The sequence below is a fragment of the Cladophialophora carrionii genome (assembly GCF_000365165.1).
Source record: "Cladophialophora carrionii CBS 160.54 unplaced genomic scaffold supercont1.2, whole genome shotgun sequence".
Taxonomy (NCBI): domain Eukaryota; kingdom Fungi; phylum Ascomycota; class Eurotiomycetes; order Chaetothyriales; family Herpotrichiellaceae; genus Cladophialophora; species Cladophialophora carrionii.
This window is the reverse complement of record NW_008481827.1, coordinates 1731857-1757045: the sequence shown is the minus strand read 5'-3', so window position 1 is coordinate 1757045 and position 25189 is coordinate 1731857. Positions and strand designations below refer to the sequence as shown.

Sequence of the window (25189 nt, the reverse complement as noted above, 5' to 3'; positions counted from 1 at the left end):
ATTGAGGGGATGTCGCTGGTCTGGGTTCGGTGAGGGAGCTCCGGTGGAATCTCTGCGCATGGACCTGTCTATGTCACCTTAGTTAGGTCGGCTTGTATCCCGCGCTGCGTATGGAGGAAAATCATGATTCAGCCTCGATACAATGTCTCGATGCCGCTATCAAGTAGGTCTGCATCGTTTCCTCTCGGCGACGAAGCGGCATCGATCACATGCTGTATGTGGAAGGGAGAGTCGTCTCTTCTTTGCCAGGATGCAGAGCGAAACTCTCATCAACGGAGCCTGCCGTTTTACCCAAGTCCTACCTTCGGCGCAGATGCGCGCATTGTCTGCGTTCAAAATGACAGTACGTCCGATGTAGATTTTCACAAACCCGCAATTGGGGTGTCGGTGTCGACACGCCGTTTGGCGTTTGGCATTAACATACTCCTGACAGATCTCAAGTTCGGGTAGCTTTCTCTCGAGGGCTCGTCACTGAGAACCAGGTGAGTCGATTCGGCGACGTAACGAGACATAGTGATCACGACCATTTACAGGCTAAGTCGCTTGTGCGCGAAAATTCAGCAGAGGAGACTGGACCACCTCATTGCTTGCAAAGGCGTCAGGCTGTGGACAGCCCACAACCCCCGACCTTTCACACCAGTGTCACAATCGCGGTCAACATTCGGAGAAGCTTGACTGTCATATCTTTTCCTACTCAGTCTCTGAGTGGCCCGGCGAATTTTCTTGCTTGCGTTGGCACTACAGTTAATAGTGCCATGCCAATGATCGGCATAGAACTCAATGGGCGTGTGACCTTTCGTCTCGTCCTCGGCATTCTGTATCTTGTGTCCGACGCGGTTGACCGGGGTTCGTGACAAACCGGAATCGTGTCCATCTCTTGAGATTGCGCCATGTGCTTACTTTGATACACTGTAGCTCCAACGGCAAAGTGAGCTGCGGCCTGAAGGAAGTGTGAATGTTCGAAAAGATGTTCGCTGATCATCAGCAGGGATATTGCAAGGTGGGTGGGGACGTGCTGGTGGAACGCTCCGATGAAAGGTCCAATGCTCTTCGAAACTGTCATGATGAATATTCTCTTAGATGACCGCCTTTTCCGCTGAGCCGGTACATTGAGTTCCTATCTGGTCACTGAACTCGTTCCGCGGGAATGGATGAGTTCACCGAATCTAACACGAGGTACCTAGGTGAGGCAGGAAAGTGAGCGCAAGCCAAGCCGACAGAAAGGGGAAGCCGTCAGGGATGCACCCTGATCGGAGTTAACCATTGTAGGATCTTCGTCCCTTCTGCTCCTCATAGGATCTTGGGTTGTCACTGAAAAGCTTACATTGTACCCAGAGTACGAGTACAGTACGAGGTAGTCGGGGAAGGTTGAGCGGATAGCGCTGAATGCGGACCAAACAGTCAGACGACAGGGAACGATAAGTCAAGCATGGATGATTTGCTTATGGGGAAACTCTTTGGTCAACCCACCTCCGCAATTCGCTGAACAATTTACTTGAGGGGCCAAATCGAGGTGCCTGCGGCGAAAATATGGTGGATTCGTGCAGCTGTCAGCAAGCCCACGCAGGCAGGAGTGATTCCACGGAGGACAAGGAACACTAAAATGTAACAAGACCTTCCTCATCAAGCTCTTGATCCATGATCGACGCATAGCGCAAGGTTAGGGCAGAATGCGGTCGTCGAGAGGGGTAGGACAAGATTGCAGCAGCACATCATAATGAGGCAAGCCTTTTCAGCGAGTCGGCAGCTATCGGCAACCCCAAGTGGCATTTCTGGGAGGCTCTCGGTCTGGGCAATTTGCGTGCATCGGCTGCAGCTAAAGAATGCTTAGGGGCGCCTTTATTCCTAGCCGGTGATTAGTGCTCGACTCTGCGCTCTCCACGTAGGCCTCCAAACAGCCAGCAGGGTTGCTTAGCTGGGCAAGCGGCCCCAAAGGCCTACCCAGTAGGCAGGCACAAGCGGGCAGACTCTCTGCAAAGTTTTATGTTTCAGGTTTGTGCCTAACTCAATGGGCGAATGACAGCAGGCTCAGTCATGGACGTGCAGGAAGCACCGGCTGACCGACACCGGGTACGAACTTTGAAAGGCGATAAACGACATACACCGGTGTTGACTCACTCCAATGTGCTGGGCTCAAGCTTGTGTCTTTATGCAGCTAACGGAAAGGATGAGTCGACTGTTGTAGTTCAGGAAGAGCTGGGCAGGACTCGGACTTGCGCTGGGTCGGGTTTCTGTGCGAATGGGCTTTCGAAGCCGCGAGATCGAAAACCCACATCTGGTCGATTTCTGCACGCCCGCAGCCCCTCTCTGATTGTAGTAACTAGTCGCTCGCCCTCATAGAGATCGGTCTCCGATTGCCTCGTGTCAGTGGAAGCCTCTCAAGTCAGACGAACCGTGGGCTGCCGCCGGGAGGACGTATGATGGCAGTCCTTCCAGGGTGGATGGACTCTTGGTCAGATGTAATTCAACTACATGTGAATCGTGAAGAAAGGCTGAAGATGATGACGATGGGCGATCGTAGGTTGCAGCAAGCCATTTTGCGGGCGGCACTAAGGACCTTCTGGGTTGGCCTTCTTTGGTTGTAAACTGGCAGGATGCCTGCCCAGCAAATCCTAACCACCTAACGCACGCTGTCAAGTGGGTGGGTGGTGCAGCGAACTGCACATCCAGATTCTGACTTGGCCCAAGGTCGTGTAATTTGAGCTTTTCACTTTCGTTTCCATTTCTTCCCTCTCGCATTTTCCGGTCGTGGCCATTATCGCTACAACCACATCCGCCAACCATCTACCGACATATACATCCGTGGGCCTCGTCCTGCGCGCACACCATTTTCCCGCCCGTTTCCCCTTTCGCCTTTCGAGGCCGATCCGAACGTTGATCCCTCCAGTTGGCTTGCTGACCCCAAGAGAGTCACCAAGCCGACTGGAACGGAGCCCGTCGCCTGTTCTCCAGACCTTCATGCCGCGACACCCGGCGGCGAAGAAGCACCAGCATAACAACCGCCATGAGAACGGTCTTGTAGGCCCCGGCAAACGTGTCACCAAGCAAAAGTCGAATGGTCACCTCAATGGCACCGCAAAGGGTCCTGTCCCCTCCGAGCCTGTTCCCCAGCCCAGTCCGAGCGAGAATTCCGTGAGTGCGGCCGGCAGCGAACGTGGATCGGCAGCAGCCTCGGATACGCAACAAGATTCCTCGAAACCCGCGCTCAACCTTCAACCCGTTGTTGGCGATCCGGATTCAAGCGCGGCGAAAGAGAAAGATATCAAGTTGGACGCGAATGGATCTTCCATGCTACATCAACGACGAGGCGACATGGTGGTTTCCAAATCAAAGGCTCAAGACATCAGCGTCCTCCATCTGGCCTCGACAATCTTGCGGTCCCGCCCCGCTACCGACACCGTCTCCCTGCTGATTGTCCTGCTGGCTCTCCCCTCGGTAATCTTGACCATCGTTCAGGCCCTGTTCGCGTCCTTGACCCTGATGCCAGGAGGTGGTGCTGGTACCCCGACGTCGTTGCTGTCTTTGCTCGATATTTTCCAGGGATCGGCAGGAGTTCCGAACTTCAGCACTATAGGTATCGTGGACACGATTATCTTTGGACTATGGATCTGCTTGTGGGGCTGGGCACAGAATTTTGCGCTCGACTTGGCCCAGATACAAATCGCCATCACTCTAGGCAATGGTAGCTCGGGTAAAAACAGCAGGGTCAACACGTTCTGCGTCGCGGGCGTGCTTCTGTTGCATCTGGCTCGCAGCCGGGATGTGCGCCGCTTTCTCTACTCGAACCTGGTCCCGGTCGACCTGCTTTCTCAGACCGGGCTATCGGAATACCTGAAATATCTTCCCACAGATCACGATTTTGGGGACAGTCCTGGGCCGCCATCATATATCCGAAGTCTTTTTGCAATACATATCATCGCTCAGGGTGGAATGGCGAGTTTTCGTCGCTACATTTCTTCATACTCCACAGGGCCCGCCAAGTCAAAACGAATAGATACGGAAGCCTCTGCGGGCTCCATATCAGACGCTTCAGCTCTAGACGGCTCAACTCCTGCGGGAGTGTCATCCTCGGTCGACTACCAACCGCCTCCCACACCTGGTTTCAAGGATGGCAAGGATAATAAAAGCATAAGTGCGAAGAAACGCAGGCGCCAGGCGAACCACGTCAGAAGCAAACAACCGTTCTGGGCGGCGCTTGCTAGCACCAAAGTCCATGTGCTTAGGGAGGTCGAGCACAACAAAGCACTACCAACCGTTGCAAAACAGGAAGGCAGCCCTTTCGAAGCAACCCACCACGACCTGGTGTCAATCACCAATGTAGAACCCTCGTCCATCATGTTTGAAGCAACCTACACCTACGAATCTGCACAGCCACACGATTCCTCACCGAAAGCAGATTGCCGGCCATTCTACGTTCGCATCAATGGTGCAAAATGGCACGCAGTATCTCTAGACCCGCCTGTAACGCCCTCCAAGCCCGACGGAACTGCTCGTTGGACTGGAACAATATCAGGGCTAGCGCCCAACTGCACCTATACCTGCACTTTCATCGGCTGCACCGGAGATGAGGACTTTGCCTCCATCATGGTCAAGACCCCAATGATCTCGGACAAGGATCTACCTCCTTCGATGGCGCCCGTGTCAGGCCGGCAACCGACTGCGCCTTCCTCACCCACGACCACCTTGAAAAACTCCATCGCGACAGGCGAAGCTAAATTAAGTGAAGCCCGTAATCGCCTCACCAAGGTGAAGCGCCAACACAGAAGCACACAAGCCAAGGTTGAGAAGGAAGTGGAGAGCTTCACCGCTCGTCTCAAGATCGCCAGCGATGACAGCAAGCAGAGGCAGAAGTTGTGGCAAGCTGAACGGACCAGGCAGCAAACTGAGGACGCCAACTTGGAGCTCGGCGCTGCTCTTGAAAATCTAGTTTCCACGCCCGAGGATGATCATGACGACTACGCTGCCGCTAAGGCTACGCACGACGAGCAGCAGAAGCTCCTTTCGGAATCAAACGAAGCTCTGGCAAAAGCTCGTGCAGCAGCCAATGACGATACAACTTGTGTCAACCAGGAATTGAGCACGATCGTCGCGCGGAAAGAACGCCTCTCTGGCCGCAACTCCAAGCTGACCGAGCAACACGACCGAATCACCCATGCCAACGTTGAGGGTCTCAATGAGAAGGAAAGAAAAGCTGCTGAATCACTTGCCAGAAGCGCTGAGCAGCAGAAGCGCGAATCCGAATTGAACCAAGAGATTCTCAACCTGGAGCGGGAGGTAAGAGGTGCAAAGATGCGATGGGAAAGCAACGCTCGCGAGCTGGATATCCTTGAAAAGCAGGAAATGGCGCACAGGCAGATGATGCTCAGCAACAGCGGCCCTCTGACGCCAGAAGGAGAACTGCCAGGCACCCGCAGCCTGCCGCAGCACGCCCGTCCATATGCATTCGGCAGCTTCCAAGCATTTCCCAACAGTCCAGTCATCCCCGAAGTCCAGGGTTCTCCCTTTGCGGCATACGCCAAGACTCTTCCCACTGTTGATCAACGCCGACCAAGATCCAACACCAACCACTCAGCCGGTGGAATTAGTAATTTCTCTGCTGATTTTGAGGATGCGGACCCTATTCCTCCTATGCCAACCACGGCGGAGTATGACATGGCCGGTCGAAAAGGCAGCGGCAGTAGCAGAGGCAAGAACAACGGCAGCCCAGCTGGGATCATTGGTGGTACGTTGCGCAGTCCGCAAAGAGGCAGCTACAGCCCAGGCCACGTCCCGGGTTCGACTACGTGGTAGTGATCGAGGTTCAGGTTGCGAAAATGCAAGAGTGGAGGCCATGCGGGTATTCCGTGGACAGCTGGTATCCCTGATCCAGGTAGCAGGTCTGAGGTAGCTTCGAAGAAGAGCTTCTTGGTCGTGCACGAGTAGACTTCCATCCCGGTCGGCCTTCGTCAGTTCTAGTACGCTGAAAACCTCGTGTCGTGAGAGATAATTGAGTCAAACAGCATCCCATCGTATGCCGAGCCAGGAGAGCCCGTTGAACACGACGGAGCTGGTGCAGTCACCGAGTGTGAAGCGCGTCGGCTGTAACACGCAGCAGAAGCATTTAATTAAGCCCACTTGCCCGTCACGCACTCATCGATGAGTCGAAAGATAGCACGTGACTTGTCTGCCCAAATTTAGTTACATTTCACTTGACTCTCACCATTACCGCTGTCAGTCATATTACACCGAGTACTATATGTGCGGTCCATTGCGGCTTTGGCGCACGTCCTCACTAATTCCCCGAAATCTTGTACTCGCGGCGCCCCAACCTGTCCGTCCCAGCTATTGCATTAGATCCTGTGCCACGATGGCGAAAGAGAAGAAGAGCAAGAACAAGGAAACGCTCAAGAACCCCAAAGGCACACGCGACTGGTTCGGCGATGATGTCGTCCTCCTGAAGGCTATTCGGCGCCAAATCGAGACCGTGTTCGAGAAGTATCGTGCGCAGGAGTTGGATACGCCGGTCTTCGAGTTACAAGAGGTGTTAAAGGGCAAATATGGCGAAGACTCGAAATTGATCTACGACCTGCAGGATCAGGGCGGGGAGCTGCTTTCATTACGCTATGATATGACCGTGCCGTTCGCCAGATGGCTAGCTATGAACCCAGACATCGAGACTTCGAAGCGGTACGCGATTGGCAAGGTCTACAGGAGAGATCAACCGGCCATATCCAAGGGGCGCATGCGGGAGTTTTGGCAATGCGATATCGACTTTGCTGGCGAGACCGCACCCATGTTCAACGACAGCGAGATTATCTCCTGCGTGGTCAAGATTTTTGAGGCATTGGAGTGGACCGGATACACCATCAAACTTAATGACCGGAGAATCCTGGACGGGCTCTTTGAAGTAAGCGGTGTTCCGGAGGACAAGTTGAGGACAATATCCAGCGCGGTCGACAAACTGGATAAAATGCCGTGGGAGGAGGTCAAGAAGGAAATGGTAGAGCAGAAAGGTCTGGACGAGTCCGTCGCGGACAAGATCCAGACGTACGTCACGAGGAAGGGCGGCAAAGAACTACTCGCGGAACTGCAGAGGGACGAGGCTCTCATGAACAATCCGAAGGCGAAGAAAGGGATTGAAGAGATGGAACTGCTGATGCGGTATTTACAGAGATGGAAGGCTCTGGACAAAATCTCTTTCGACCTCTCATTAGCACGCGGTCTCGACTATTACACGGGGGTCATCTATGAAGTTGTCACGGAGGGGTCTGCCGGTGTAAAAGCACCTGCTCCCGCCACAGTCGAAGATTCTACACCCCCCATGCCTCCCGTTGCTTCGACTGAATCAGCCTCGACTGACGCTCCGGTAACCTCGAACGGCAGCGCGAACGGCGTTCCCAGGAGAGCAAAGGAGAAGAAGAAAGTCTCTGAAGACGAAGACAGGTCCGATGATCCTACGGTTGGTGTCGGCTCCGTTGCGGCTGGCGGTCGCTACGACAACCTCGTCGAACGCTTTAGGCCCGGTGCCAACATGCCTTGTGTCGGCGTGAGCTTCGGCATTGATAGAATAATTGCCATTACCAAGGCCAGAATTGCGAAGGGCGAGCGCTTCAGCTACATCAAGCCCAACAGAACCGATGCTTATATCATGGCATTCGGCGGTTCCGGCTTCAGCGGTATGTTCGAGGAGCGTATCGACATTTTGGCTGCTTTGAGGGAGGCAGGTCTTCGAGCAGAGACGTTCTCCAAGCAAAAGGCCAAATTACAGAAGCAATTTCAGCTCGCAGACCGCGCCGCGGCGCCCGTTGCGGTCATTTTAGGTGAGGACGAGCAGGCACGGGGAGAGGTCAAGGTGAAGCAGATGGGCCTTCCCGACGGTCACCCGGAAAAGGACGGTGTCCTTGTGAAAACAGAGGAGCTCGTCGCCAAAGTGCAAGCGGTGTTGGCACGGCTTGACCAGTAGCAACGTGGCTACTGTGTAGAGGCCACGAGGGGCGCACGCGATATGAGAATGGCTGGACAGTTGCACGGTGGATACTGCGACGCTGCGTCGCGGCGGGAATGCGAGGCTGTAGACTAGCGCATCTAGAACGTGGTAAGGCTGGCCAATGAGTTCCCCGCCTTGTGGTCTCGCCGCTCTCCTTCGCCAAGCGCCCGGCCATGAAACAGCCCCTGTCTCAACAAACGGCTTCTGCTACACTCCCACCTCAACCTGACACGGTACAGCCACTGAATGGCTGACTCCCGAGACTTGGCTGAAGATCCAAACGTCGCATGATGTGTTTGAGAAAAGGCTTCGCCCAATGGCGACCGTGCGGTCAGCGGATGCAAGCACTTCGGCTGACCTCGCCGTCGATTTCGCCAACTCACTCCGTAGCATTCGTCGTCTGAAGCCGCTGTCCGGAAGTCCATCGCGCCGAAAGCAGCACTTCCCCTTCAATCTGGCGGGTTGTCGCTTCTCCCCTGGTCTTTGCAGGTTCAAAATGTCCATTTAGAGGCTCGAGTTTCGCAGTTCTTCTCTCTCACCTCCACCTCCATCTCCATCTCTCCTTCTCCCAACAAGTCGTTCGTTCTTGTGTTGCTGGTCCAGCATCTAATTGCCTTTCCTTTCGCCATTCCTTTTTGAACAGAAAAGCATTATATACTCAGACGCGATGCCGGCAGTCCGTTCCTTCTTTGCTCTTTCCATCCTGGCCGCTTGCCTGGCGCAAGTATGTCGACATCTGCGACCCCCCAAGTCTTGTGTTGCACCTTGGCTAACCTTGGCATCAGGCTTCCGCTGGCGGTGATGGTGGCTCTGGCGGATTTGGCGGTGGAGGCCAGTACGGTGGTGGCCAAGGTGGTGGCTCTTGGGACGGTCAGGGTCAGGGTCGTGGAGACGGCTCTTGGGGTGGTGACAACCAGTACACCAAGAGCGAGTGGCAAGCTCCACCAACTACCCAAGTCGCTGCCCAGACCTGCCCGCCTCAGACTTGCCCACCTCCGGCCACCGAGACCAAGATCGAGACTGTGAGTTCTGAATCGGGTCTACCATCGGGCGCGACTGACGTGAGTGATTAGACAACTGTTACCGCGGTGTCGCCCTGCACAGGAAGCACTGTGACCGCTTATGTCACTCAGTGGCAGAACGCTCCGCCTGGGTGCTGGTGTGGTCCTCCTCCCACCGGCCTCCCCGCCTGGAACTGGGGGTCGGGAGCGGGAGGAGCGGTCGCTGCACCGGCATTCACTGCCAGCGTCTCCATCACACCCGGTCTCTCCTCCATCCCGGCTGCGGAAGCCGTCAAGACTGGTGTGACCGTTGCTGGTCCTGCTGGGCCTCCACCAGCCGCCACGGCCACTGTTTCTCCCGGCGGCTTCTTTGGAGAGTCAAGTGAGTTTTGGAATCGGGTCCCAGGAGAAAAGCTTTGCGCTAATGGTTGCTTGCTTAGGTGCTTCGGCCGCAACGTCATCTGGTACGGAAACTTCTAGCTCTAGCAGCATCGTCTCATCTAACGAAGCCCAGCCTACTAAATCAGACGTGGCTTCTCCACCCAAAGCTTCGACGAGTACGACGACGACAACAAAGAGCTCGTCGTCATCAGCTCCATCGAGCACCACCACGGTACCAGCCGCAGCCTTATCTTCTACAACCACTTCATCTTCTTCCGCAAGTGCCTCTTCGGCAAGTGCGGAAGCCGCCTCAAGCCCTGCTGGAGACGGTAACGGGATTCCCTTCGGCGCATTCAATACCATCGATCCAGCCACTCTCACACTCAAGAACGCCTACACCTTGGGTATCGGGAGGAGAGCCCCAGCGCCGACACTGTTATCATAGACGAAAATCCAAATCCATGCAACATCTACAGACGACATAGTTTTATACCCCTGTTGGAAATGAGGCGAAGCGATGGATGAGTCCACCTACTCTCGGAACAAGAGTAGCCTATTTTTTTATTTCTTGTATAGCGCAGCTCGAACCCGACCAGGTTCTTGAGCTTACCAGCTCTTGTTGTTGGCCACCCTTAGCGAGTGTTACGCTTTGATAGAAAAATGCAACGCAGAGGCATCCTGGGCGCGGGCTGTATCAGCACCGACGTCGTCGGGCCCTGCCTTACCACCGTGACCATTTCCAGCTCCTGCTTCCAATTTCGCCCTTTTCGCTCTTCTCTTAATTTCACGCTTGGAGAGTGGTTTGTCTTCCGACATTCCTTGATCTTTTTGAGGCGCGGAAGCCGCCAGAGAGGTTGCCGATGCTTTTCGCTTCGTGGCGGTGGTGATGACCTCCTTCACCTTCTCAGTGACTTTTCCTTTCTCGGTTGCTTGGCCACCGCCATCGATAACGTCTATGATTCCTCTGAAGCTTGTCCGCTTCATGGCTGCTAGCCTCACAACTTTCTCGGCTTCCTCGCAGAGCGCTTCCTTTCCTCTCTCTTGACCCAGGCCCCATATCTGCGCAAGATTAATCACGTCATGTGGTCCCCTCACACTCAGCGCGTTCCTCGCCTCACTGCTCAAGATAATCCCTCTCCCTCTCGTGGCTCTGATGAGCTGAGTTGCTCCACTGATCAGGTTCCTCCTCGCCTCACTGTTCCCGGAAGCTTGTATGGCGGGGGCATAGCATATCTCGAAACGAATGCCACGCTGCAAAGCCGACGAAACAGTCTTGAATTTCACGTTATAGGTCAGGCGTTGAGACAGATCGAGAGAGATCAGATCACACTCGAGCGACGTGCAGCAGAGTTGGAGCGTCTTTTCGGTGGTGGGACGCAAGGCGAGGAGATTGTAGGCTGGGGAGAACTGTGTGAGGCGGTGATTCTGGGTTGCGTCGGAGATGGTCAGCGTGAGCCGTGTGAGGACTGTCGTGACGCTCTTGGGGATTGTAAAGGCTGAGATGGGGATTTCTTGAGGTTGAGGTGGGAGCTTTCCCGTCACGGTCAGCGAGACAGCGACGACCGAATAGCCCAGCTCGGCATGGAAAGCCAGCGTGTGCGAGAGGTCTGCGTGGTTGGTTGTATAGGCCAGGTTCAGATCATGGAATGGCATCGTGTCGGTGGGGGACGCAACTTTGCGTCAGACCGGTGTCAGGGACGGTCAGCATGATGGAGCTCAGGTATACAGTGAAGGAATCTGAGTGGGCACCAGCATCAATAGCGGTGTTCATGTACTGCGTCGACCACAACTGCTGGTGAGTTGGAGTGTCGATGTGGATTCTCGGCTTCACGGGGCCTCGGAAATTAAATCCGGGGGTTTTGGATCCCCACGCAGATCGCAAAGGCTCCCACACCACATCGCCATCTTGCATCTGCCCTGCTGGGCGCAACCGCATACCATCTCGACACCTCTTCCAATCTCCATTGTTCCCTTCCCTCGATATTGATTGCCTGCCAGCCTGACGGAATAACCATCAGCGAACGCGCTCTTACCGTCGTCGCGATATCCAGCCTTTCTCCCCACTCCCTGCACCCACAATCGCATGATAGATCACCATCCCACCTCGATCAGACTGCCGCAACCGCAGCCATGGCGCGAGTCTACGCCGATGTCAACGCCAACATGCCGCGGTCATACTGGGACTACGACTCCGTTGCCATATCGTGGGGTGTTCTCGAAAACTACGAAATCGTCCGAAAGATCGGTGAGGCCAGCTATCACACAAGCGACGAGGTGGAGTGCGGCTACTGACGAGCCTACAGGCAGAGGAAAGTACTCTGAAGTCTTCGAAGGCATCAACATTGTCAACTACCAGAAATGCGTCATCAAGGTCCTGAAACCCGTCAAGAAGAAGAAGATAAAGCGTGAAATCAAGATCTTACAGAATCTTTCCGGAGGTCCGAATATTGTGGCCCTGCTGGATGTGGTGCGGGACAGCCAGAGCAAGACTCCGTCGCTGATTTTCGAGAACGTCGACAACACCGACTTCAGGACCCTGTACCCACGGTTCGTTGACTACGATGTGCGCTACTATATCTTCGAGCTGCTCAAGGCCCTGGATTTCTGCCATTCCAAGGGCATCATGCATCGAGACGTCAAGCCGCATAACGTTATGATCGACCATGCGAAAAGAAAGGTACGCACGAGCGTTGACGGGGCAAGATGATTGTTTCTGGTATTGACTTCATTGGCAGCTTCGACTGATCGACTGGGGTCTCGCCGAATTCTACCATTCAGGCACAGAATACAACGTCCGCGTCGCGTCCCGCTACTTCAAGGGCCCCGAGCTCCTGGTCGATTATCAGGAGTACGACTACTCTCTCGACATGTGGTCCTTGGGCGCCATGTTCGCCTCGATGATCTTCCGCAAAGAGCCCTTCTTCCACGGCAATTCCAACTCGGATCAACTGGTGAAGATCGCCAAAGTGCTCGGCACGGACGATTTGTTCGAATACCTTGATCGCTATGACATTGAGCTGGACGCGCAGTACGACGACATACTAAGCCGGTTTCCGAAGAAACCATGGCAGAGCTTTGTCAATGCCGATAACCAGCGCTTCGTGAGTCCCGAGGCTATTGACTTTCTCGATAAGTTGTTGCGATATGACCATCAGGTGTGTTTCTGTGACATCCTTTGTTGCTGCCGGAAGTGTGAGCTAACTAGAGCCATAGGAACGTCTTACTGCTCAAGAAGCCATGGCCCATCCTTACTTCGCACCTGTGAGGACGCAAGCAGCTCAGCAGCAGAATTCGCAGAACCACGTTTCTTGAATGTCGTCAAGATCTCGAAACACAGATATCGGCCGCCTATCAGGGTTACGTGAACCAAGCAAGATGAATGAATGCCGCAAGGGCAAAGCCAGGCCCCAAAGTCGGATCGGACCCTGACACTGGACCGAGATTCAAGCCCACCAGTGACGCCATTCCATCTTGGTGGTTCTTCGACATGGGATAACGAAGTGTAATGACGGGTCGTTGAGCGGCCGTGACGAGGATATGGTGGCATGCTATCAATTTAGGATGTACGAACGCTGCGATGTCCAGCGTGCGACGGCGTGGACACGGGAAGAGGAACCGCCATCCACTCGACTCAATCTGACATATTCACCTGTTTGTTCCCTCGTTTTCTTGCTCTGCTACAGCATCCTGCGGCGGAAATGAAATCATAATGGGAGACTGTTGGCGCTATGGCTGGTATGGTGAATTCATTGCTCCTGCACACCTCACACTGCTGCTGCTGCTGCCGCCGCCGCCTTCTGTCGCCGAGATGTCTTCTTTCTTCGTGTGGACGGTCACCCCTGGCAGTGGAACGAACTAGATGGTACTTACTCTACAGAATCGCTTACTCAGTGTGTCCCCTCTTAAATAGACATGATTTTCCCGTCTCAGCTTACTGCTACCTAGTCATCTAAATGCTAAAGTCTGGGCGGGAAGTAGGCCCGGGATGGTGGACGATGGGTACGGTGAAGCACATGTCTCAACATGCGTCCATTGTACCATATTCCATGATCAAAGTTGGCCAAAGTTGAAGCCGCCATGATAGGTCGACAGCGACGCACGACGGATTCGGGGCCGGCAGCCTGAATCGATATTGTTCCAACACGATTGCCAATTTGGGGGCCGCCGTCTTATGCTGGCCAAAAGATGACATGTATTAGCTTCGGAGACTCCAAGTGCGGCTGCTGACCCTACGTTATTCCTGTATGTCTGTGATGGCCCCATCAGCGCAGAGACCCAGAGGATACGTACCCAGTATTCTGATCAGAGGTCATTCACACGCCCTGGCGTACCTTGCGCCAGAGAAGGCTGCTTGTCCCCTGGATTGTCAAGCACGTGGAGGTGCATTGAGATCCCCCTTGAAGCAGGCCAAGGATCAGGTGGCGCCAAGTCAGCATTTACGAGATCTCACGCTTGCCTTTCATGCTGCGGTATGTCTCGTCACGCCTGAATCCAGGTAGTGACCTCGCTCAATGCAGGGCGATACGAGCCGTGCCCGATCAGACCCACCTCCTGAACTGGTCAATCTCAAGTAGCTTGTTCCTTCGAAGCGGAGGCTCAGCGTCGGTGTACCTTGGTGTCGAGCAATAAATCGTGTCGACGTCCAGTTGAAGGAGCCTGGCTGGTCAAATCTATCGTGTGTTTACCGCTTACGAGGGTCTTTTTACCAGTCTGATAACGCAAGGTATTCCGTTCGCTGGTGAACACCGACCTGGCTGAACAATGGCGGCGCCTGCGGATGACTTCAAGAGCCTTCTCGCACTCCGAGATTCAATCGACGCCTCGATTGACGCCTATGTGTCGCTGACGCCCGAAGAGAGAGCGAAGAAGCCCAAAGTGGACCAAGCACGCCAGCAGATATGGAAAGCGGCCACCAAACTTGCCAGCGAGACCGTCGTTCCACCACAGCAGGCGACCTCGATCGCTTTCCAGGTGAGCATGAAGACTGTTAGACCGGAAGAGGCTCTGACGGGTGCATTCTGTCCAGCCGTGGCTGAATGCGGTCGTCCGCACGGCGCTGGAGCTAGATCTGTTTAACCATCTGGGAGCCTCGACGACAGCGACTGAGCTGTCCCAGAAAACTGGAGCGGATGAGACGTTGATAGGTGCGAGCATCTCTCGAGTGACGATGAGCTTTCCCTTCGAGCGGTACCACTGATCCAACTATCCAGCACGCCTCATGCGGGTCTTCACGGGATTCAACATCGTCGCTGAGCTTGGGGAGCTGACCTATGCTCACACACCTGTCTCGCAAGCACTGACCACGCCCGCCATTGCTGACCTCAACAAGCACATGTGAGTTTCTGATGCCGCCGTCAATGGGGTCTTGCTACTAACGGATGTTACTCCTCAGCTTTGACAGCAGCTGGGAGTGCATCGGAAAGATGCCAGCCTACCTGAAGTCTCTCGAGTACAAGAACCCGGACCAGCCTGAAAACACCCTTTCGCATTACGCCACCGGGACAGATTTCTTCGCTTACCTACGCAACGACCCAGCACGGCTGGTCCGCTTCAACTCGGCCATGAAAGGTGCCGGCGGAATCCTTGCAAGTCCAATCCCGCCTCCTCTGCTCGAAGCCGCGGGAGCAGCTGCGGGCCAGGACGGCGTGGTTATGGTCGACGTCGGTGGGGGTATCGGCCAAGTCACGGAGAAAGCGATGGAAGCACATCCGGCCATCAAGGGACGCTTTCTCGTGCAGGATCTAGGCAAGATCATTGACGAGGCGAAGGCAAAGAAGCCAGCATTTGAGGTCATGGACTATGACTTCTTCACGGAGCAGCCCGTGAAAGGTACGTGTTCCCCCGGTTCGTCCCGATGGAGTGAGGCATGCACGCTCTACCCTTTCAGTTTCTCAGAGTCTAACGTCGCGTCGCCCTGCGCACTATTAGGAGCCGGCATATACTTTATGCGCCGCGTCCTCCACGATTTCCCTGACAGCAAGTGCCGCGAAATCCTCAAGAACCAGATCTCCGCCATGACACCCGGCACGTCGAGGCTCTTGGTCTGCGAGACTGTCCTCCCCGCCACAGGATGCAGTGGCTTCGAGAGCCTGGCTGATATTAGTCGCACCACGTTCTCTTCCATGCAACGAACGGAGAAGCAGTGGAGGGCATTGCTGGAGAGTGTTGGACTCAAAGTGGTCAAGGTCTGGAGTGCTGTGGCCGGCCCGTTTGGCGTCATCGAGAGCGTCCTTGCGTGAGGAAAATGCAGTCGAGTGTGGGCCTGCACGGGTGGACTCGACGTACTAGGTGTCTCTGGTACACCTGCATGTATGGGTTCCCGGGGGCTTATGATATGAAGACGCATGGCCGTGAAGCATTCTACCCCGGATGTATACGAAAAGTTCCCTGTCCGTGGAATTTCTCGTTCCCAGTGACTTCATACACCTTCGAGTCGGCATTTCTGTCCAGATACAACGGTGAATACTTCCATGGCCACAGACAGTGCGCCGTAGCAGGCTGTCTCGGATTTCTCATATCATGGAGGAGTCTGCATTTACTGTGTAGCTGTCGTACCTTGTGTCAGGTTAGAGGGGCCATTTCGTAGACTTGCTGAATTCACATGGTAGGTAGAAGCACACGTTGGCGGAGGCAGCACGTCGTCTCCTGGGAAGGCTTGATTCATGTCGGCCGTTACTCGTACGAGAATGCTCCTATCACCCCCAGCACAAGATCATGACCAACGTCTGGAAACGGAAGCGACTTCACCACGGCTCGTTACAGCCGCGTACTGTACTTGGCCTGGACATCTCCAGACGACGCACGGACGAGACCCAACCATACTCAACCTGCCTTGGGAGATCACTATCTTCCTTGGCATCATTGACGCTGTGATTTTGAAACCTCGCACATATCGACATTCCACCCCATTTTCACGATGGCGCAAATTGCGAGTCAAATCATGGCACCGTCGAGTATCTTCCTCATAGCTGACCATTAAAACGATCCCACCGAGACTACCATCGCGTAGAGGGTCCCTCGCAATGCAGGGCCGTGGAATCTCATTTGGGACCGAACACAGGAGAGCACCTGTTTGCGATCTGAGGATGCTCACGGGATACACGGGCGCTCTTCTTGGGGCACCAAAAATCAGGCAAACGAGCATACATGCAGCTCGTCAAGACGTCTGCATTCCAATATCTGCTGTCATGGGTCATGGACAGGTTGTCGTTCAGCTCGAAGGACTAGGACTGCCTGATAATCCGCAAGGGTTCATCACAAGATCCGCCAGATCATCGATTCGGAGGGATTCCACCGGCTGCTTGACGAGTACTTCCCTGACCACGTGGACGAGAAAGACTGCGAAGATATGCATTGCCGCCAACTGTTATGGCGTGCAAGTCCTTGCGGCGTCAGATTGCACAGTTGGGATCACTGTCAGAGGAGTGTACTTGATCAGAAGTTCGGGATACCTTCCTTGTCCGTGTCACCAGTAATTCTCCGCCGTAGTTCCGCTCATGAAGCCTGCAAGCGTTGTGATACCAATACACCCCTCGTGCCATTAAACTGCCCTCCTGCTGTATCCTACGTACACCTTCTCCCTAAATTTTTGAGCAACATCGTCCGGCGACAACCCCGCCGAAAGGCAGTCGAGCAAAATACTTATCAGGCCTCTGCTTCGGTGCCCTCCTGCTTGGAGACGGCTTTCTCGTTTCAACATGGCGCTCAATGCCGCCTCACACAATACAAGTATGGACGTTGCCCGGTCTTACCATGCTCTATGGGCTGCGCTAACATCGTCTTGAAGCTGGCGAGCCGACTGGCTCTCCGTCAGGCCCTCCACCTCCGGTATCCTCAGATATCACGTCCGCCGCAAAAGGTTCAGCGGCCAAGGACGCCATGGGCCAAAATGTTCCGGGAACGGATCTTCAGAACAATGACAAAGGCCAGACCGTAATGGGTGAAGCAGGCAAGGAGAAAACTGCTAAAGAAAGTACGCAAGATGACACTGAAGGACCGCATTGATACACGACTTCCCCTCGCACTCGTATTGGAGGGTATGACTAGAGATGACTCACTTGAAGACGAGTACCGGACCGCCAGATCATCAGTGGTGTATGACTGGGAAAGAATTTCAGAAGACCGAGCAAGATCTCATAGTCGACCTTTCACTCCTCAATAGACTTCCATACACTCGTTGTCCGCACGACATCATTTCCGGTTGCACTTGAAGAATTCCTATCTGACCACCATGCCTTCTGCAGTTGAGAAAGAGCGCAAAAAAGCCGAAAAGCTGGCCAAATTTCAGGAGAAACAGTCCAAGAAACAAACCGCACCCGCTGCTGTGCCCGACACCTCCAAACCTGCTGCAAAGAAGGAGAAGGTCAAGAAGGCTGTTGCTGCAGACGCCTACCAGCCCCAACAGATTGAGAATGGCCGCTACGAATGGTGGGAGAGCAAAGGCTTCTTCAAGCCCCAATTCACCAAGGACGGAAAGATCAAGCCCGAGGGCAAATTCGTCATCCCCATTCCTCCTCCGAACGTGACGGGATCGCTACACATGGGACATGCACTCACAAACGCCCTGCAGGATACCATGATCCGACATGCCAGAATGAAAGGCAAGACCACGGCATGGGTTCCTGGTTGTGACCATGCCGGCATCGCCACGCAGAGCGTGGTGGAGAGGATGGTGTACAAGACTGAGGGCAAGACTCGGCATCAGCTGGGAAGAGAAGCACTCCTCGACCGGATCTGGAGCTGGAAGCAGAAATATCACAGCAACATCACGGAGCAGCTCAAGCGACTGGGTGGTTCAATGGACTGGAGTCGCGAGGCCTTCACCATGGACGACACGCGGTCCCTTGCAGTGCGAAAAACTTTCATTGACCTGTTCGAGGAAGGCATCATCTACAGAGCTGATCGGTTGGTGAATTGGTGCTCTGCGCTAAGCACCTCGCTGTCTAATTTGGAAGTGGACAATAAGGAGCTGAAAGGCCGCACCAAGCTCAAAGTGCCCGGTTACGACAAGATGATCGAATTCGGTGTCCTCACCTATTTCAAGTATCCGATCGAGAAAGGAGACGATTCGCACAAATCGTCCACTTCACCTGACCGCTTCAAAGGCTACGAATTCATCGAGATTGCTACCACCCGTCCGGAGACCATGCTTGGTGATACAGCTATCGCCGTGCATCCTGAAGATAAGAGATACAGGCATCTCGTTGGAAAGCTGGCCATCCACCCTTTCATCCCAAACCGCAAGATTCTGATCATCGCTGACGAAGAGGTGGAGATGGACTTCGGTACTGGAGCAGTGAAGATCACTCCAGCTCACGACCCCAACGATTTTACCAAGGGCAAAAAGCACAATCTAGAATTCATCAACATTCTCAATGACGATGGTACGCTGAATGCCAACGCTGGCCCTTTCGCAGGTCAGAAACGCTTTGATGCTCGCTATGGCATTATCAATGCGCTGAAAGAGCTCGATCTATATACGAAACAGGAAGACAACGCCATGGTGATCCCCATGTGCCAGAGAAGTAAAGACGTGATCGAGCCAGTTCTCAAGCCACAGTGGTGGATGAAAATGACGGACATGGCCAAAGCCGCAGACGAAGCCGTGCTTGATGGACGCATTATGATCAAGCCCGAGTCAGAATCAAAACGATTCCATTTCTGGATGCAGAACATCCAAGATTGGTGCATTTCTCGACAGCTTTGGTGGGGCCACCGAGCACCGGCCTATTTCGTCGAGCTGGAGGACAAGTCCAGTAACGACGCTGACAGCACATATTGGGTGGCTGCCTACAACGAAGACGAGGCTCGCGCCAAGGCGGAGAAGAAATTCCCCGGCAAGACGTTCACTCTGAAATGGGACGAAGATGTCCTCGACACATGGTTCTCGTCAGGGCTGTGGCCGTGGTCGACGCTAGGGTGGCCGAAGGAAACCTCAGACATGCGAGAACTGTATCCGACCTCTATGCTGGAGACAGGGTGGGACATTCTCTTTTTCTGGGTGGCGAGGATGGTCATGCTCGGCCTGAAGATGACCGGTGATGTGCCTTTCACAGAGGTCTACTGCCATTCCCTGATCCGCGACTCTGAGGGCAGGAAAATGTCCAAATCACTGGGCAACGTCATCGATCCTTTGGACATCATCCGAGGTATCACGTTGGAGGGTCTCCATCAGACCCTGTATGGCGGGAACCTCGACCCTTCCGAAATTGAGAAAGCCAAGGCATATCAAAAGTCTGCCTTCCCCAAAGGCGTCGAGGAGTGTGGTGCTGATGCTCTTCGATTCACCCTTGTGAACTACACGACTGGCGGAGGCGATATTGCCTTCGACGTCCGAGAAATCGAAGCAAAGCGACGATTCTGCAACAAGATCTACCAGGCGACGAACTTCGCCCTCGGCAGGCTTGGTGGCGACTTCAGCCCAGATGCTACTTTGACGGACAGCGAGCCCAAGTCGCTGGCAGAGAAGTGGATCCTTCACAGATTAAACCAGGCGACAAAAGCGGTGAACGAAGCCATTGAAGATCGCGAGTTCTCGGTGGCTGCAGGCACGCTGTATCAGTACTGGTTCACTCAGCTGTGCGACACATTTATTGAAAATTCAAAATACATTCTGACACCCGAGGCGCCGGAGGATGAGAGAAAGTCGGCACAGCAGACTCTGTATACTGCACTTGAGGGCGGATTGTTGCTGATGCACCCTATCATGCCCTTCATCACCGAAGCCCTATGGCAGAAGCTCCCACGAAGAAAGGGCGATACGACGGAGAGTATCATGATTGCCAAGTACCCTGAATTCAAGCAGGAGCTGGACGCACCGGGAGAAGCTGAGAAGTACGAGTTCATCATGGACATCTCTTCTGGTGCCCGAAGCTTGCTTGCGCAGTACGGCTTCAAGGAACCTGGTGATCTCATCATCCAAACATACGCCGAGTCGGCCTTCAAAACTGCCTCGGAGGAGAAGACGTCGATTAAGTCGCTGAGTGGTAAATACGCCGGGGAAATCGAGGTCCTTCCACCGGCTGCCGACGCCCTCCCACCCGCAGGCTGCGCTTTGCAAAGCATCAATGCCGACGCTGCTGTGTACCTGAAGATCGTGGGCCGTATTGACGTCGCAGAGGAACTGAAAAAGCGGGAGAAGAGCATCGAGGACGCTAGGGCTCGGGCCGACAAGAGCAAGAAGATCATGAGAGGGGCAGGGTGGGAAAAGGCGAACCCAGAGACCAAGAAGAAGGAGCAAGAGAAGCTCGAGGATGCGGAGAGCGAGGTCAAGAGGTTGGAGGAGGCAATCAAAGACCTGGAGAGGCTGAAGCTGGAGGGCTGATCAAGCCCGTGTATTTGGATCCACGGCTCCAAAAAAGCAGGGGCAAGTGTTGCATATCGGGATCTGTAGAGGTTTAGCGAAGAGCATCCGTGCGTGGGACAGTAGCCTGAATAGACGCCGCGGAGTTGCCGTCCTACTCGTACTGGCTACATCAAGCACCACCAGGAGGACCAAGAGTGATGCTTGTTTACTGCGTCGACTCGCTGCTCGCCAAGATAGAAGAAGCCGCCAGAGCCCCCGTCCAGTCCCGGGCGGCTCGACGGGCACAGTCGGAGCAGCAAACGAGCCTCTGACTTCATTCCCTTTCGCCTGGAAAATTAATTTGTTTCTCTGCAAGATTTTGCGACGCGTCCAATTGCGTGCTTCTTGCGCGCACAATCGATGACGGACCACTCTTTTCCCATGGCTTTGTAAGCCGCCCCTTCATTTCCACGACAGCATGGGTTGCGCGATACAGAACAGCTTATCGACATTGCCCTTCTTTGTGAGCTGGTGTGAATTGCGGCGAATGCGCGTGGCAGGGACGCCCAATCGATTCTCCAAATGCCGCTGACGCATTGGTGCCGTGCCGAAACGCGACACATTTCCACTTGTCCACGAGCATTCCTCAGCTCGAACAATGCCACCCAGCGACCAAGACTCCGAGCAGTAAGCGGCCTGACTGTTAGTAGACGTCTGCATGCCACCCTCCGGTCCTCGAGAACATCCTGTCCCTCCCTCACTCGTCTCACCCCCTTCAATACTGCCTGCGCTCCGATGGCCGCCTCCCAGAAGAGTACCCGGCAGCAGACCAGGAGCCATGCAGGACATTCCCATGGCCACGGTCACTCGCACGACAACACCTACTTGACCTCACAGAACAGGAGCGATGCCGGGGTCAGAATCACGAGGATCGGGCTGTTCGTCAACCTGGGCATGGCCCTCGGCAAGGGAATAGGAGGCGTCATGTTCCATTCGCAGGCGCTCGTGGCAGACGGCTTTCACGCCCTGACCGATCTTGTCTCCGACTTCATGACCCTCGCCACGATTTCCTGGTCACTCAAGCCAGCCACCGATCGGTTTCCCAGCGGATACGGCAAGATTGAGAGCTTGGGTGCGTTGGGCGTCAGTGGCCTATTGCTCTTTGGTGGTATAGGGATTGGCTTAAACGGGGTGGACGCTCTTTACACGCAGTTCTTCCTCGAGGCTGCTGCACATGCGCATGACCATGCTGAGCACGCACATGGTGGACTCTTTTCGTTCCTCGGACACACTCACAGCCATGGACACACGTTGCCGGACCTCAATGCTGCGTGGCTCGCAGCGGGCTCTATCGTGGTCAAGGAGTGGTTATATCGAGCTAGTAGGCCGTTTTTCTGCTTGTAACCATCTGGCATCCTGGTCGCTAACCTTATCTGCAGCTATGAAGATCGCGCGAGAACGAAAATCCTCGGTCCTGGCCTCCAATGCCGTCCACCACCGTATCGACTCACTCACCAGCATCGTGGCGCTTGCGACCATTGGTGGTGCGCACGTCTTTGCAGATGCTTCATGGTTAGACCCCGTCGGCGGGCTTCTCATCTCTGCCATGGTCATCAGGGCGGGCTGGGGCAACACCAAAGCAGCACTACTCGAGCTCGCTGATGTCACAGTGGACAGCGAGGTCAAGTCCAACGTCCGAAGAGCTGCTACAAGAGCGCTGAAGGGCGATCGCGCAACGGGACTAGAACCTGCTCAGTACGGCGAGGAGACCGAGGTCCGAGATATCCAGGGCGTCAAGTCTGGCCAGAACTATCTAATGGACATTGAACTCGCAGTCCCCAAGGACTTTACGGTACAGCAAATGGAATCGATCGAAGATGCAGTCCGTCAGCGGTGTGGCAACAAGGTTCGGGGCGTGAGAAGAGTTCGTGTCAAGTTTGTCCAGCTCGACGATACGAATGCCACCCTGGGCAGTGATTTTATTGCAGCCGACGTCAGTCCTCGAAGCAGTCCGGAACCCGAAGACGAGCATGACCACGGCCATCATCACGAACAGGAACATGACCATTCTCATACTCACGGGCAGTCAAATGGACACGTTGCAGCCTCGGGTACCAAAAAGAAGGAGGCTTAAATTCCCCTGCCAACTGTGGGCAGCCTGTCCAGTTCGGCGCAAACCACAGTTCGCCGATCGATTTCAGGCTGATATCATCATGCCAAGATGACCACCGGAGTATCCCTCCCCCTCATGACGGACGCGCCGTTACTCCACCTGCTTTCATCACTCGGAAAATATTGTTGATGAAAGAGTCGAGCTCTTCTTCGCTCGACTGGTACTAGACATATACTATTGTCGTGTTATATGGTCTATACCTAGAACCTTGTTGCGCTCGGAATTCTAACCATGACGTCCTCCGGACCTCTTTATCTGGGCTTCGACCTGTCCACCCAACAGTTAAAGGGGCTCGTCGTGGACTCGAGTCTTAAAAAGATTCACGAGGCCAAATTTGATTTTGATGCGGACAGCAAAGGCTTCAATGTCACGAAAGGTGTCCTTGTCAATGAAGCAGAACATGAAGTCTTCGCACCGGTGGCAATGTGGCTACAGGCCATCGACACGGTCCTGGCTAGATTAAAGGACGATGGCCTCGATTTCAGTCGTGTCAAGGGGATTAGTGGCTCTGGGATGCAGCATGGAAGTGTTTTCTGGAACGCCGATGCCGAACAATTACTGTCACAGTTAGATTCCTCGAGGACGCTGGAATCACAACTTGACCGAGCATTTGCCCATCCATTCAGCCCCAATTGGCAGGATGCGAGCACGCAGAAAGAATGCGACGAATTTGATGCCATCCTGGGCAATGAGGCGCAACTGGCGAACGTCACCGGAAGTAAGGCCCATCACCGCTTCACAGGACCCCAGATCCTACGGTTTCAACGCAAGTACCCGGACAAGTACATCAAGACCCACCGGATCACCCTTGTTTCATCCTGGATCGCTACGATCCTGCTGGGGAAGTTTGCGCCGTTCGATATCTCGGATGTCTGCGGCATGAATCTCTGGGACATCAAAGCAGGCAATTGGCATCAGAAACTCCTCGAACTTACAGCCGGCCCGTCAGGAGTGGAAGCACTGAAGAAGAAACTGGGCGATGTGCCTGAAGACGGTGGTATTCATCTCGGGACCATTTCTCAATACTTTGTCAAGCGACATGGATTCTCCAACGACTGCACCATCATCGCTTCTACAGGCGATAACCCTTCGACGATCCTGGCCTTGCCACTGCGGGACAACGACGCCATGGTCAGCTTGGGCACCTCGACAACCTTTCTCATGTCCACGAGCCAGTACAAGCCCGACCCGGCCACTCATTTTTTCAACCACCCTACGACGCCGGGATTATACATGTTCATGCTGTGCTATAAGAACGGCGGTCTTGCCCGAGAAAAGGTCCGAGATGCTATCAACGACAAATTGGGCAAGGAGAAGAACTCGTGGCAAGAATTCGACAACCATCTGCTGGAGACTCCCCCTCTTGCACAATCGGACGACAAGGATCCAATGCATTTGGGCCTGTACTTTCCTCGACCTGAAATCATCCCCAACCTGCCCGTGGGAGAGTGGCATTTCTCATATAACGCATCAACCGATGACCTCCAGCCCGAGCAATCTGTCCCACAGCCTCCCGAACAGGACGCGCGGGTTATCGTCGAGTCCCAATTCCTCTCTCTCCGCCTTCGCTCTAGAGAACTCGTGTCCAGCCCGGCGAGTGGTCTCCCAGCCCAGCCGCGCCGAATCTACCTCGTCGGCGGCGGTTCCCGCAACAAAGCCATCGCCAAGGTTGCGGGGCAAGTCCTCGGCGGCTCGGAGGGTGTCTTCAAACTGGACGTCGGTGAGAATGCGTGCGCCCTGGGGGCCGCGTACAAAGCCGTGTGGGCCGTCGAGAGGCACAAGGGCGAGACGTTCGAGGAACTGATCGGCAAGAGGTGGAGGGAAGAGGAGTTTGTCGAGAAGATCGCCGACGGGTATAACGAGGAGGTGTGGCATAGGTACGCGCGGGCACTTCAAGGGTTTGAGGCGATGGAGTTGCGCCTCCTGGCCGAGCATGACAGGAAGTAGAAATTGACAGTACCACAGCACCACAGTACTAGACTATCTGTACTAGAAGATGAGAGACAGTACTAGACTATCTGTACTAGAAGACGAGAGGGTGTGCGTGATGTATAGGTAGTGAAAAGCAATACGTGGGGGGGGGCCCTTGTATGCGATCAATTGTCTTCCTACAGTACATAGGACTCCTAAGCCCCGTTCCTTTCGCAGCCGACTCCCTTTCCCACTCGATTCCCCAACTGAATGTGCTCATGTGATGGCTAGTATTGGATTGGAATTTCCTGCCTTCACTTACATAGTCTGTTTGGTACCGCTGCGTGCGTGTGTCTCTACCATGATACGATACCACGTACGGGCGTGGTGAGGATGGCACGAGGTTTGACCTGATCCGAGCATCATTGGCCGCGGTTCTTCTATGGATCTGTGATGTGCGCTGGATCGAGGTG

At 54.5% G+C, this 25189-nt stretch overlaps 9 protein-coding genes across 9 annotated transcripts; 8 read left to right on the top strand and 1 right to left on the bottom strand.

Annotated features, from left to right (window-relative positions):
• Window positions 1–2958: 2958 nt before the first annotated feature.
• Window positions 2959–5790, top strand: G647_02702 (uncharacterized protein; the record flags this gene model as incomplete). Its single annotated transcript, XM_008727048.1, has 1 exon — window positions 2959–5790. One exon carries the CDS (start codon window positions 2959–2961, stop codon window positions 5788–5790), a length of 2832 nt encoding a protein of 943 aa, XP_008725270.1.
• Window positions 5791–6346: 556 nt separating this feature from the next.
• Window positions 6347–7942, top strand: G647_02701 (uncharacterized protein; the record flags this gene model as incomplete). The annotated part of the gene is made up of 2 exons (XM_008727047.1): window positions 6347–7253; window positions 7329–7942. 2 exons carry the CDS (start codon window positions 6347–6349, stop codon window positions 7940–7942), a joined length of 1521 nt encoding a protein of 506 aa, XP_008725269.1.
• Window positions 7943–9990: 2048 nt separating this feature from the next.
• G647_02700 (uncharacterized protein) lies at window positions 9991–11001 on the bottom strand (the record flags this gene model as incomplete). Its single annotated transcript, XM_008727046.1, has 1 exon — window positions 9991–11001. One exon carries the CDS (start codon window positions 10999–11001, stop codon window positions 9991–9993), a length of 1011 nt encoding a protein of 336 aa, XP_008725268.1.
• Window positions 11002–11478: 477 nt separating this feature from the next.
• G647_02699 (casein kinase II subunit alpha) lies at window positions 11479–12660 on the top strand (the record flags this gene model as incomplete). Its single annotated transcript, XM_008727045.1, has 4 exons — window positions 11479–11593; window positions 11652–12025; window positions 12084–12503; window positions 12562–12660. The coding sequence occupies 4 exons, from the start codon at window positions 11479–11481 to the stop codon at window positions 12658–12660; spliced, it is 1008 nt and encodes a 335-aa protein (XP_008725267.1).
• Window positions 12661–14109: 1449 nt separating this feature from the next.
• G647_02698 (uncharacterized protein) lies at window positions 14110–15587 on the top strand (the record flags this gene model as incomplete). Its single annotated transcript, XM_008727044.1, has 5 exons — window positions 14110–14319; window positions 14375–14492; window positions 14559–14682; window positions 14741–15177; window positions 15277–15587. 5 exons carry the CDS (start codon window positions 14110–14112, stop codon window positions 15585–15587), a joined length of 1200 nt encoding a protein of 399 aa, XP_008725266.1.
• Window positions 15588–17045: 1458 nt separating this feature from the next.
• On the top strand, window positions 17046–17352 carry G647_02697 (uncharacterized protein; the record flags this gene model as incomplete). The annotated part of the gene is made up of 2 exons (XM_008727043.1): window positions 17046–17076; window positions 17135–17352. The coding sequence occupies 2 exons, from the start codon at window positions 17046–17048 to the stop codon at window positions 17350–17352; spliced, it is 249 nt and encodes an 82-aa protein (XP_008725265.1).
• A 226-nt stretch (window positions 17353–17578) lies between these two features.
• Window positions 17579–20671, top strand: G647_02696 (valine-tRNA ligase; the record flags this gene model as incomplete). Its single annotated transcript, XM_008727042.1, has 1 exon — window positions 17579–20671. The coding sequence occupies one exon, from the start codon at window positions 17579–17581 to the stop codon at window positions 20669–20671; it is 3093 nt and encodes a 1030-aa protein (XP_008725264.1).
• Window positions 20672–21427: 756 nt separating this feature from the next.
• Window positions 21428–22766, top strand: G647_02695 (uncharacterized protein; the record flags this gene model as incomplete). Its single annotated transcript, XM_008727041.1, has 2 exons — window positions 21428–22013; window positions 22072–22766. The coding sequence occupies 2 exons, from the start codon at window positions 21428–21430 to the stop codon at window positions 22764–22766; spliced, it is 1281 nt and encodes a 426-aa protein (XP_008725263.1).
• Window positions 22767–23036: 270 nt separating this feature from the next.
• On the top strand, window positions 23037–24752 carry G647_02694 (D-xylulose kinase A; the record flags this gene model as incomplete). Its single annotated transcript, XM_008727040.1, has 1 exon — window positions 23037–24752. One exon carries the CDS (start codon window positions 23037–23039, stop codon window positions 24750–24752), a length of 1716 nt encoding a protein of 571 aa, XP_008725262.1.
• Window positions 24753–25189: the final 437 nt, after the last annotated feature.